Raw genomic sequence first — 12,895 nt, 5'->3', positions numbered from 1 at the left:
ACATAATACGGATATGAGATGTGTGATAGAACCACCCAAAGGTCATGGTGGGTTAAAAGAAGGTGCCAAGTAATACAGAGCAACACATTTTGGGGGAAAAAAACCCCAAACCACACTTTGGGGACGTCGTGGCCTAATGGTTAGAGAGTTTGACTCCTACCTAAGCCTAAGGTTGTGGGTTCGAGTCTCGGGCCGGCAATACCACGACTGAGGTGCCCTTGAGCAAGGCACAGATCCCACCCCCGCCACCCCCCCCTAGGTATGTGTTCACGGTGTGTGTGTGTTCACTGCTGTGTGTGTGCACTTTGGATGGGTTAATTGCAGAGAACAAATTCTGAGTATGGGTCACCGTACTTAGTCGTATGTCACGTCATTTTCACTTTCGCTTTCACTTTCACAAACGTTGAGTAGAGTAAGTAACTGCATATTGACAAAGTTCCAATAAGTCAACTATATGTACTGTACACGAGTCGCAACTCAGCTGATTGAGGTAATGACATGAACAGACACACATGCATACACACCTACACAAATATATGAATAGACAGTGATCTCTAACCCATAATGAAAATCCTTCTGTACTGTAAGTGTTGTATACACGGCTGCAAGACAAAAAAGCACTTCATTCGATTTCCTGCTGCTGATCCAGACTAAACCAGACGCACTGACCTCATACGTATTACATTACACACAATCAGTGACACTGAGAGACTTATTTAGCATCAAAGCATGATGAATAAGAGAAAGAGAGAAGAAGAGAGAGTGCAAAGAGACAGACAAAATAAAAAAATAAAAAAAAAAGGATTTTTTACAGTAAAACTAGAAAAAGTTTGGACTTCCATCCAGAGTTAATTCTACATCATTATGAGATACTATTTGTGGTTATATTTGCATTGGTATCACTTATAAACACTGATGCATTGGTGGGAGAAGTTACTTTAATCACCTTGAAGATTATTTTCCAGTAACAGAATGTGTAAGTGTTTAGTTCCTCTAATAATACACTGACTTCCCAATTTATTAAAGGACAAAACATCCTACTTTTTTTTTATCTGTTTATAGGTACTTTAAAGGTTAAGGAATATCAAACAAGTTTCTTTTGCATCTATTGAAGTTGAAAATATCTCCGTGGATTTTAGAATCGACCATGTCACATTTCAGCATCAGAAACAAACAAAAAGAAAAAAAAAGGAAAAAAAAACAAACAAACAAACAAATAAAAAAACTTAAGGCTAATTACACAGCGAATAAAGTGCAGTCACTGATTAACGAAACAGTGAACAATGTGTTAGATTTGCTCTTAGAGCTACAGGAATAAACAAAAAGAAAGTGACAAACACAAACACACACAAACACACACACACACACACACACACACAAACTGGGGCCCATAAGTGATGATGGAGCATGTGTTCACATCAGCATGGCTCTCATTAAAAACTCAGCTAGGGTCCTGTTTTGTTGCAGGCTTTCCAAAAATAGATCTAACATTTAACATAAACAGAGAAAATAAGAGAGAGAGAGAGAGAGAGAGAGAGAGAGAGAGAGAGAGAGAGAGAGAGAGAGAGAGAGAGATTATAACCTGAGTAGGACGACAGGGCTACTGAAAGATGAGACAGTGGCATTATAGGGAGATTTGATGGATTAAAAACTACGGTGCTTTTTTTGGCAGAAATATGGGGCTCATTTTAAGAGGATAAAGATAATGATTATAACGCCAGCTGAAAAGAAATTTCGCCAGCTGTAATTATTAATGAATTAATTATAAGCCCCGCCCCTCATTATGCTCCTCCTCCCTTCACTTTCGACTTGCAGGCAGATTATGAAACTGTAGTTGAAGGCTGTTAAGGAATAACTACAAGGCCAAACCTTAATCTGTGAATTATTAGCATGTGACATTAGCATTGTACTGTATTGAGAAACACTCTCTGTTACAGTACTACAGTACATCACCAGTTTATACGCTAGTCAGTTACAAACCACGTGACTCGGCAGCACGCTTGTCCTGTTTTTATTTTTACTCTTCTGGAAGTTTTGATGATTAACTTGAATAATTTGCACCCACAATATCCTTCTGTTGCCCTGCTAGGACATTTTGTTCCATTTACAATGTAGAATGTCAATAAAGCCTGTTTGATTTCAGACTTTGACTTTGATAACCTAAATCATACAAACAGTCACCATTTTTTAACTACTGTTGCGTTGGTCAACTTTATGCTCTGGTTTTCATCAGTGAACATTTGAAGATTCGAACAGGAAGGAATTAGTGTTAAATCTATAATAAACTGAAATGACTCTGACCTGTTAGTTCCTCAGGAGCTCTTGGTTGCTTAATTCTACTGGACTATAAACTGTTGTATAAAGGACATTATTTACATTGACATTATTTCTGTCCGGTGTCACTAAATGAGGATGAGGTTCACTTCTGAGTCTGGTTCCTCTCAAGGTTTCTTCCTCATATCATCTCAGGAAGTTTTTCCTCACCACCGTCACCTCAGGCTTGATCATTAGAGATAAATCTTAGAGATCAATACTAACTTGATTTTAAACTTTACACTTAATTAATTAAAATATATATAGTTTTTATTCTGTTTTTATACAAATGTAAAGCTGCTTTGAGACAATGTCAATTTGTATAAAAGTGCTATACAAATAAATTCAAATGAAACTGAATCATCATCATCATCATCATCATCATCATCAAACACCAAACTCACCTCCGCCTGTCTTCCACAAAACTGAAGTTCGGTTCACAGTCCGGTTTGAACATGCCGATGTATCTGTCGTCTCTCTCTCGCTACGCCCGGTGTTTAAAAAGACCAACAATGACATTCCATGGCTTGCAATTGCATTGAGGGATCGACTTCACAAAAGTGACACAGGCTTTCAGACACTTCACCAGAGACAAAGCCAGAATGATCATGTGATGGTGTTAGTAAATCTCTGAAATCTCTGAGCCAAGACTGAACACAGACAAACTGCTCCATGAAACACTGTGACATGACATAAGCTATGTGTCCAGGCTTCACCTCGGCTTGTCTGACCTACTGTCAGTCCAGAAGCCAGAAGCCAGTGAAATTTCAGCTATTTTCTTTTGCAGATTAAGATGACTCTTGGGGGGGGGGTCACGGTGGCTTAGTGGTTAGCACGTTCGCCTCACACCTCCAGGGTCGGGGTTCGATTCCCGCCTCCACCTTGTGTGTGTGGAGTTTGCATGTTCTCCCCGTGCCTCGGGGGTTTCCTCCGGGTACTCCGGTTTCCTCCCCGGGTACAAAGACATGCATGGTAGGATGATTGGCATCTCTGGAAAATTGTCCGTAGTGTGTGATTGTGTGAGTGAATGAGAGTGTGTGTGTGTGTGCCCTGTGATGGGTTGGCACTCCAGGGTGTATCCTGCCTTGATGCCCGATGACGCCTGAGACCCGAGGTAGTTCGGATAAGCGGTAGAAGATGAATGAATGAATGAATGAATGAATGAAGATGACTCTTTTTTTTGGGACAGTGGTGGCTCCAGTGGTTAAGGCTCCAGTGTTGATCGGAAGATTATGGTTCGAGTCACAGCACTGCCAATCTGACACTGTTGGGCCCCTGAGCAAGGCCCTTAACCCTGACTGCTCCTGGTGCACTGTATCGTGTCTGACCCTGGGTTCTGTCCCCAACCTCCAGTCAGGATATGTAAAGAAAGAAATTCACTGTGCTGTAATGTAGATCTGACAGAATAAAGTCTTCTTCTTCTTCTTCTTCTTCTTCTAATCAGTATTTGAATAAACGTTACGTCGACTTTTAAGTGTTTGGTGAACGGGTAGTGATTAATGTTCTATAACAGCAGCGTTGACAACCCAAGACAAATCACAGGTTTATTTTAATGCACTCGTTCTCACGAAAGTCTGATTTTATGGAAAGGAGTCTCCAGTGGTTGTGCTTTTGTTACACTTAGTGTTGAAGTATTTCTCAATTTTCAAGGGAAATCCTTAGAATGGAAACATGTTTAAGGTTTCAGTAGCAGGACAAGCTGAATTATTATTATTATTCACCTCTGTCCTCATCCTATGAGCTTTGATCACTGGGATCTGATCAGCGATCCAACATCTTCAACTACTGATCTAATCAACACGCCACCCCACTGATCCACCGAAATGTTCCAATAAAAGCTTGTTACATCATTTTTTATCCTTTATTGTGGTCAAATCGTTTCTAAATAAGGCACATACACGTCTTACGTTAGTCCTAAGAGTTAAATGGTCAACCCTATTAGTAGGTTTTCCACACAACAGTTTATTTTTAAACCAAACTACAAGTTAATGGCTGCTTTCCACTGGAAACTCACTCAGCCACGGTACTTAAGCGCAACCTCAAAATAGCTAACAGGAAGTTCACCTGGGAAAACATCCGCTGGCAGACACAGCATGGACCAAGACTTATATACGAGTATAAGAACACAGCACAGACCAAGACTTACATACGAGTATAAGAACACAGCACGGACCAAGACTTATATACGAGTATAAGAACACAGCATGGACCAAGACTTATATACGAGTATAAGAACACAGCATGGACCAAGACTTATATACAAGTATAAGAACACAGCATGGACCAAGACTTATATACGAGTATAAGAACACAGCATGGACCAAGACTTATATACAAGTATAAGAACACAGCACAGACCAAGACTTATATACGAGTATAAGAACACAGCATGGACCAAGACTTATATACAAGTGTAAGAACACAGCACAGACCAAGACTTATATACGAGTATAAGAACACAGCATGGACCAAGACTTATATACGAGTATAAGAACACAGCACAGACCAAGACTTATATACTAGTATAAGAACACAGCACGGACCAAGACTTATACAGGAGTATAAGAACACAGCCTGGACCAAGACTTATATACGAGTATAAGAACGACCCGAAGTACCGCTGACCACAATAATCTATTACGCAAGAATCAGCGTGTGCATGAATAAATGTTAATTAGTGCATCATATTAAACACATGACACTTATCTCACATGTCTCTATGTCACATGTCTGTGTTTTCTCAGCATGGAAATTGACACCACAGTGCTGCTGAATTCTCACTGCTGACTGTTTATCTAAGGAGGCTCTCACACTGGCGGTTTAGTGTGAATCAGAGCGTGGTTCACATGATAAATCAGTAATGTGTTAGCAGTCATGTGGACCTGGTCCTTTTGTACTACAATCATCATCTTCCAGTGTGGAACATTAATTCATTTTCACAACAGGACGCATCACACCGCACATTTTTATTCTGTTTTTTTTTTTTTTAAGAACAACAGAATAAAAGCTTCTTGACTTGACTTGAAATGCAAACCTCGTGTATTTTTTTCCTTACACGTAAGTCTGGACCAACCGATTAGTATAAACACATGTTGAACAGCATCAGGTTCAACAGTATTGTGGATGACCACTCATACTCCTCATACACATACACACACACACACACACACTCTTCACCCTCCTGCCATCTGGAAAAAAGGTACCGGAGCATTCAAGCCCTCACAACCAGTTTCTTCCCTCAAGTCATCAGACTCCACACACTTAACCCTTGTATGGTGTTCGTATTTTTGTTACTCATCCAGTGTTCGTGGGTCTGGTGACCTTCTGCATTTTTTGGGTTTTTAATCCAACACAATCAAAAATTTGATGTTAAAATACTCTACAGATGTTTACTTCATCCCAATTACAAGCAATATAAACAGCATATATGGTTAATATTTGCCCTTTACCTTTATTACATCACATTTTTTAATTCAAGTGCTATTCGTTTTTTGTTGTTTTTTTAATGAAATGTAATAAAAAAAGAAAATCAAATTTAATCAAGTTATGAGTGGGAAAAAAAATCAACAAATTTACAAGGAAGAAAAGTTTTTTAAAACTATTGATGTTTATGAATATGGGTCCCACAGACCCGAACAACATACAAGGGTTAAAAACACACTCGTTCGTCATACATTTACAAGAACCCTCTATTTCTCTATTTTTGCACAATGTACTTTATATTATACGGTAGATACATTGGTCAACGCTATTTTGTGTATTTGTCCTGTATATAGGTCTATGTAGTTAACTATATATGCTTGTAATAACAATAAAAGCTTCTTGATTTGACTTGACCTGACAATCTGGACTTTACTATACAAGCAACACAATGTAAATAATATGAATCTCCACTGGAGGGCAGAACAGAGCTACAGAATCCCTTTCCTTTAAAATGGAAGCCATTTCACAGTTAGAACTAGTCATGCAAGCAGACTGGAGCAGACTAATGATGCTCTGTTATCATCTGGTATTAAAACAATCAGCATCAAAACAATGTCTTGCACCCGTTCAGTGTAGAGATAAAATATTATAATGCCTTTGTTTTGGAGCAGGTCCCAGAAATGTGTGTGGAAGACAATCCAGCAGACATTCACTTAAGTTTGAACTTATTTAAAGTTTTCTCAATCTTTATTTCACTCTCTCACACTTTAATATACTCTCTCTATAAAAAACACACACACACACACACACACACGCACACACACACACACAAACACAAACACACACACACACGCACACATACACACGCATACACACACGCACACACACGCACACACAAACACACACACACACACAAACGCACACACACAAACACACACATAAACACACACGCACACACACAAACACACACACACACACACACAAACACACACATAAACACACACAAACAAACACAAACACACACACACACACACAGACCCAGGGAGGAGGCCTCTACCTGCGCATAAACGGAGTCAGGAAGCGTGAGGAGTCATCATCATGGCTGCTCTGCTGGCTGCTCGGCTGACTGCTGTGACAGACAAACACACACCTGTCAGTCATCACTATAGACGATTAAATTTTTCAATAGTGAACATTTTATTGTGAACATTCAGTTACACAGCTTAAACATGATAAGGACATTATATCATTCATGTCTCATTTCAAAAGTAAAGGCAGAAGTTTTCAGGACAAATGTCCCTTTGTGTGTGTGTGAGAGAGAGCGTGTGTGTGTGTGATTGTGAGTGTGTGTGTGTGTGAGAGAGAGAGATTAGTTGGCCACCAGAGGGCAAACTCCAACGTCTTTGTACGTCTCAAAGCTCTTCAAATGTTCACAAAACTCTACACTTATATATATATATATAAAATTATAAAGTGTATAAACATATAAATACATATGTGTGTGCGTGTGTGAATACATTGTATGCACAAAAGCACCAAAAAGATGTACAGACAGTGTACACACACACACACACACACAGTTTAACTGACTCTGAAAAGTCAAAAATTGTCTTTCAGTGGGATGCAGCACTCTTGAAATATCTAAGATTTTGGGGCGTGATCACAGAACCATCAAACGTTTTGTTGCAAATAGTCAACAGGGTCGCAAGAAACGTGTCGAGAAGAAAAGACGCAAATTAACCGCCAAAGAATTGAGAAGAATCAAACATGACGCTACCAGGAACCCATTATCCTCCAGTGCTGCCATATTCCACAACTGCTACTGTACCTACCTGGAGTGTCAAGAAGAACGAGGTGTTCAGTTCTCAGAGACATGGCCAAGGTAAGAAAGGCTGAAACCCGACCACCTCTGAACAAGACACATAAGTTGAAATGTTAAGAATAGACCAAGAAATATCTGAAGACAGATTTTTCAAAGATTTTGTGGACCGATGAGATGAGAGTGACTCTTGACGGACCAGATGGATGGGCTGGTGGTTGGATCAGTAACGGACACAGAGCTCCACTTCGACTCATACGGCAGCAAGGTGGAGGTCGGGTACTGGTATGGGCAGGTATTATTAAAGATGAGCTAGTTGGACCTTTTCGGGTTGAAAATGGACTCAAAAATCAACTCTCAGGCCTACTGCCCATTTTTAGAAGACACTTTCTTCAAGCAGTGGTACAGGAAAAGTCTCCTGACTCTGCATCTTTCAAGAAGACTTTGATTTTTATGCAAGACAACATGCATCAAAGTACTCCACTGCATGGCTGGCCAGTAAAGGCCTTAAAGATGAAAACATAATGACATGGCAACCTTCTTCACCTGACTTAAACCCTATTGAGAACTTTTGCGCCCTTCTTAAGCAGGAAATTTACAGTGAAGGTAAACAGTACGCCTCTCTGATCAGTGTCTGGGAGGCTGTGGCTGAGGCTACTGTACACAAAAAGTTCATTCTGACCAGATCAAGAAACTGACTGACTTTCTTTTATCGAAAAGAAGGGTGACTATATTGGTCACTGAGGGTTTTTTTTTTTGAAATTTCAGAAATTTTTATCAGTAAAATTTTGAGTTTGTTTATTATTCTCACTTTAACAGGTGAAAATAACCAAGTGAGACGGGAAAATCTTTGTTTTTCATTTAGTTGCATAATAATTCTGCACATTAATAGTTGCCTAATAACGGTGTTCAAATAGATATTCTCTTAAGAAAGCCAAAACTTCACTTTTACTACTTAAATGTTCAGGTTTGAGGGTTTGTTAACATTTTAGATTGACCAAGAGCACTGTAGTTGTACAATAACAAAATTAATCCTCAAAAATACAACTTTCCTAATAATTGTGCTATAACAAAAGGATATGCTAGAACATTTACATTTACAGCATATATCCACTATTATCCAGAGTGACTTACATTTTTTTTTTTCAGTTTATACACCTGGTCAATCGAGGGTAGGGGTGCCTTGCTCAGGGGCCCTGCAGTGGCAATTGGTGGACCTAGGATTCGAACCAATGACCTTCCGATCAGTAGTCGAACGCCTTAATCACTGAACTACCACATTCATTCATTCATTCATTCATTTTCTACCGCTTATCCGAACTACCTCGGGTCACGGGGAGCCTGTGCCTATCTCAGGCGTCATCGGGCATCAAGACAGGATACGCCCTGGACGGAGTGCCAACCCATCACAGGGCACACACACACTCTCATTCACTCACACAATCACACACTACGGACAATTTTCCAGAGATGCCAATCAACCTACCATGCATGTCTTTGGACTGGGGGAGGAAACCGGAGTACCCGGAGGAAACCCCCGAGAACATTGCTAGAACATGCTAGTGTTCGCTGATTATTTATTTCTTGCACATACAAGCAAAAAAGCTCAAATTAATATCACAGCAATCAGTTTTAATAAACTTACAAAATTTCCAACACAACATTGTATTAAGAAAAGTTCAGATTTATTCAAGTAAAACTTTACAGGCTAAAATCTAATCAGGACTGCGTGGAGGTTGCCATGTCTTTCATATTTAAATGTAAGTGATTTAATAAAGACAGTGAAAGCAAGAGAAAGTGTGAGCGAGAGAGTGTGTGAGTGTGTGTGTGTGTGTGTGTGTGTAGAAGGCTCCGAGTGTGAGTGTGAGTGTGTGTGTAGAAGGCTCTGTCAGAGAGTCAGAGAGTTAACACAGTGTGAAGATGATGAATTATTCACAGTTTATTCTCCTTTAATGTCAAACTTGTTTTCTTCCAGTATGTTGATTTGACGAAGGTTTTAATCCTCGGCTGAACGACCTGAAGGACCGTTCAGTTTTAAGAAGCTTCTGTTAATTATGCTTTAAACACAACCGAGATCTAAATGACGGAGCGGATTTAGTGTCGCGTTAAACTTTTTATGCTGCAGCATTTACACACGTACAGTAATAACATTGATGTCGTTGTAAAGACTTGTATGCATGACACACATTTTATACATGACTTCACTCTAGAAGCACAAAACACTATAACTTTGTGATACTGTATAGTGAGTGCACATAATCTATAGAGTTCATGTTGATATTTCAGTCTCACCTCGAATAAAAATCTATTTTTTTATTACAGAACATAAGAAATATAGTAGTAAAAAAAAAAGTTTAACATTATGCAATGATTAATATAATACGAAAGTTCTCGATTAATATTAGACTTATATTTAAATGTGTTTGCATTTATCACTAATGAGCAAGTCTGAGGTGACTGAAGTGACTGTGGGGAGGAAAAACTCCTTTAGATGGAAGAGGAAGAAACCTCGAGAGGAACCAGACTCAAAAGTGAACCTCATCCTCATTTGGGTGTCACTGGAGGGTGTGATTATAAACTGTTATAAACACCAGAGAGTGTTATTATGAACACTGTCTTTTCTATAGTCAGATACAGTCAAAAGACCACATTAAAAATGTAAAGTCTAATTTAATTTGCATTTTATAAAAAGTTTAAAATAAGAATGCAAAGCAAAATCATTATCACAAGTGGTCTAAGACGGTGTATATGATTGGGCCATATGAGTGTGTTTATGTTTGTGTTTGTGGACGATGTCCTTGTTAGAGGAAATGCAGAGCGTCTGGGATGAAACCTAACCTATCTGAGTGGATGTTGCAGGTTCCAGAGATAATAGACAGTCCTGCTCCTTGTCCACACACCACGGTTCAGGCAAATAAATACATAGTGCTACTGTATAAAACAAAAGTGCAAACAAGTGTGCCTAAATTTAGCGCAACAGAACGATACCGGAGACTTTAGACTTGAATAAGAAGGTATTAACTACGGAGAAATAAAACTTTAGGCCAGTAGAGAAATACAACATTACACAGATTCAGATCAGAATTACTTTCGAGAAAGAACTCTTGAAACGAGGTGAACAAACATCAACCTCTTTTGCATTTTGGATGAATGAAATATTAACAGAATGAATGAAATATTAATTGTTGATTAATGATAAAAACAAAAAAAAAACTCTTATTTGGAAGACAGAGTTCTAATGAGAACAATTTAAAGTTGTATATATATATATATATTTATTATTTGACTGGAAACTAATTTCTTTTCACCGAAGGGTGCCAATATTTCTGGAACACACTTGATAAATGATAGATATAAGATATAAGAAGGCATCATACAGGTGGAGCAAAGCATTCAAGATTTATGAACCGAGGTCTTTGCATTACACTGAATTAAGCAAAAATAGCCTCTCTCTCTCTCTCTCTCTCTCTCTCCCTGTATCTCTCTCTCTCTCTCTCTCTCTCTCTCTCTCTGTCTGTATCTCTCTCTCTCTCTCTCTGTATCTCTCTCTCTGCCTGTATCTCTCTCTCTCTCTGTCTGTATCTCTCTCTCTCTCTCTCTCTCTCTCTCTCTGTCTGTATCTCTCTCTCTCTCTCTCTGTCTGTATCTCTCTCTCTCTCTCTGTCTGTATCTCTCTCTCTCTGTCTGTCTGTATCTCTCTCTCTCTCTCTCTGTCTGTATCTCTCTCTCTCTCTCTCTCTCTGTCTGTATCTCTCTCTCTCTCTCTGTCTCTCTCTCTCTCTCTCTCTCTCTCTCTCTCTGTCTGTATCTCTCTCTCTCTCTGCCTGTCTCTCTCTCTCTCTCTCTCTCTCTCTCTCTCTCTCTGTATCTCTCTCTCTGTCTGTATCTCTCTCTCTCTCTCTCTGTTTTTTCTCTCTCTGATTAATATCACTTGCTGTGGTTCATCAATAATTGACAAGAGAGATTAATAGTGCTGACTGGCCTGTTATGTAAAGCAGCTGTAGTCTTGCAATCAGTCATTCAGACCTTTACACACACACACACACACACACACACACACACACACGAACACACACACGCACACACACGCGCACACACGCGCACACACACACACGCACGCACACACACGCACACGCACACACACACACACACGCACACACACACACACACACACGGTATGTTAGCAGAATAAAGATGCCGCACTGAAGAGATCGCAAATAACGTTCATGAAGTAAACAAAATACAGTTAAAGTTTCCATTATTAAATTATCTGACTATCTGAAAACAAAACAATTTGAAATGAGTTTGACCAAATTTATATTGTATAAAGTTGGTCAAACTCATTAAACACACAAAGTCTGCAACGGATTCTGATTAGTGACAAGCTGGTGATTTATTTTCTCAGACACTAGGCATCAATATTCTCGTTTAAATATGATCGTTTCTATAGTAACAGAGGGACTTGCATTGCAGATGATATGGTCACGGTTTTTATAAGAATATGTTTATTTAGTCAGTGGTTTGTAAGAGTCCGTGTAAAGCTGTAACTTTAAGTCTTCCATTATGGGAAAATCATCAACCGAATTTTTTGTGTAATTTATCAGGAAAAGATTAAATCCAGGAAGTAAACAGAATTACGACTCGGAAACACACATCTTAAAATGTAAAGGTTTATGACAAGGTATATGAAAGATATGAAAGGTATATAGATGCAAACAAATCCTGAACTCATACAAAACAGGTTTCAAACCATCGGGTCATACACCAATGATAAGAAAGGGGCGAAGTCAAGACCTTAACAGAACCTTCAACATGTGATGCTTATCGCTATGACAATCATGACCCAATATTGGGAATTGGTGACAAACAATAATCTCGTTGGATCTAACTTGCACGTTAATGTACGCAGTTATGGAAAGTTCAATGACATGTAAACTTTCCATGACTTCATATAAGAACATTTTATGTTCAAATTTAACTTAAATATTTTATTTACTCGTCAGCGTCTCCTAACGCACCCTCGAGTGGGACACCTAGATTGTATGACATAATGGAGGAGTTAAAGAGTTCTTTTGACTAACTGTATAGTTTCTAATTCAAGGTCCCCTTTAATCTTGTCTAAAACTTTATTAGCACTGAGACACTTAAAGCGTTAAATTGTAGCCTGGTTAAATGTTTATCACGCTGCAAAACAGTTATAATGTGGCTTTCACGTGCTTTCTCGAGGCTCGAGCTCTGTTGAACAAGTTTTTCTGACTTTACTGTGTATGAATTCTTGTAGCGGTGTCGTGACTCTCCAGTCGTATGTGACCTAAAGCCATGCTTCATTGAGATGGACAA

At 39.0% G+C, this 12,895-nt stretch overlaps 1 protein-coding gene across 3 annotated transcripts in view; it reads right to left on the bottom strand.

Annotated features, from left to right (window-relative positions):
- The window catches only part of gramd1bb (GRAM domain containing 1Bb), an 83,023-nt gene that overhangs the window by 55,916 nt on the left and 14,212 nt on the right, over positions 1 to 12,895 (bottom strand). For all 3 annotated transcript variants that reach the window (XM_060878306.1, XM_060878304.1, XM_060878305.1), the window contains exon 2: positions 6,794 to 6,865. In XM_060878306.1, the coding sequence (XP_060734289.1) occupies positions 6,794 to 6,801 (8 nt within the window). In that variant the 5' untranslated portion in view covers positions 6,802 to 6,865. The remainder of the gene's footprint in view (positions 1 to 6,793; positions 6,866 to 12,895) is intronic.

The sequence above is a fragment of the Tachysurus vachellii genome, chromosome 9, assembly GCF_030014155.1.
Source record: "Tachysurus vachellii isolate PV-2020 chromosome 9, HZAU_Pvac_v1, whole genome shotgun sequence".
NCBI classification, from domain to species: Eukaryota; Metazoa; Chordata; class Actinopteri; order Siluriformes; family Bagridae; genus Tachysurus; species Tachysurus vachellii.
Note: the sequence above shows the minus strand (reverse complement) of the source record. Positions and strands in the feature narration are given on the sequence as shown.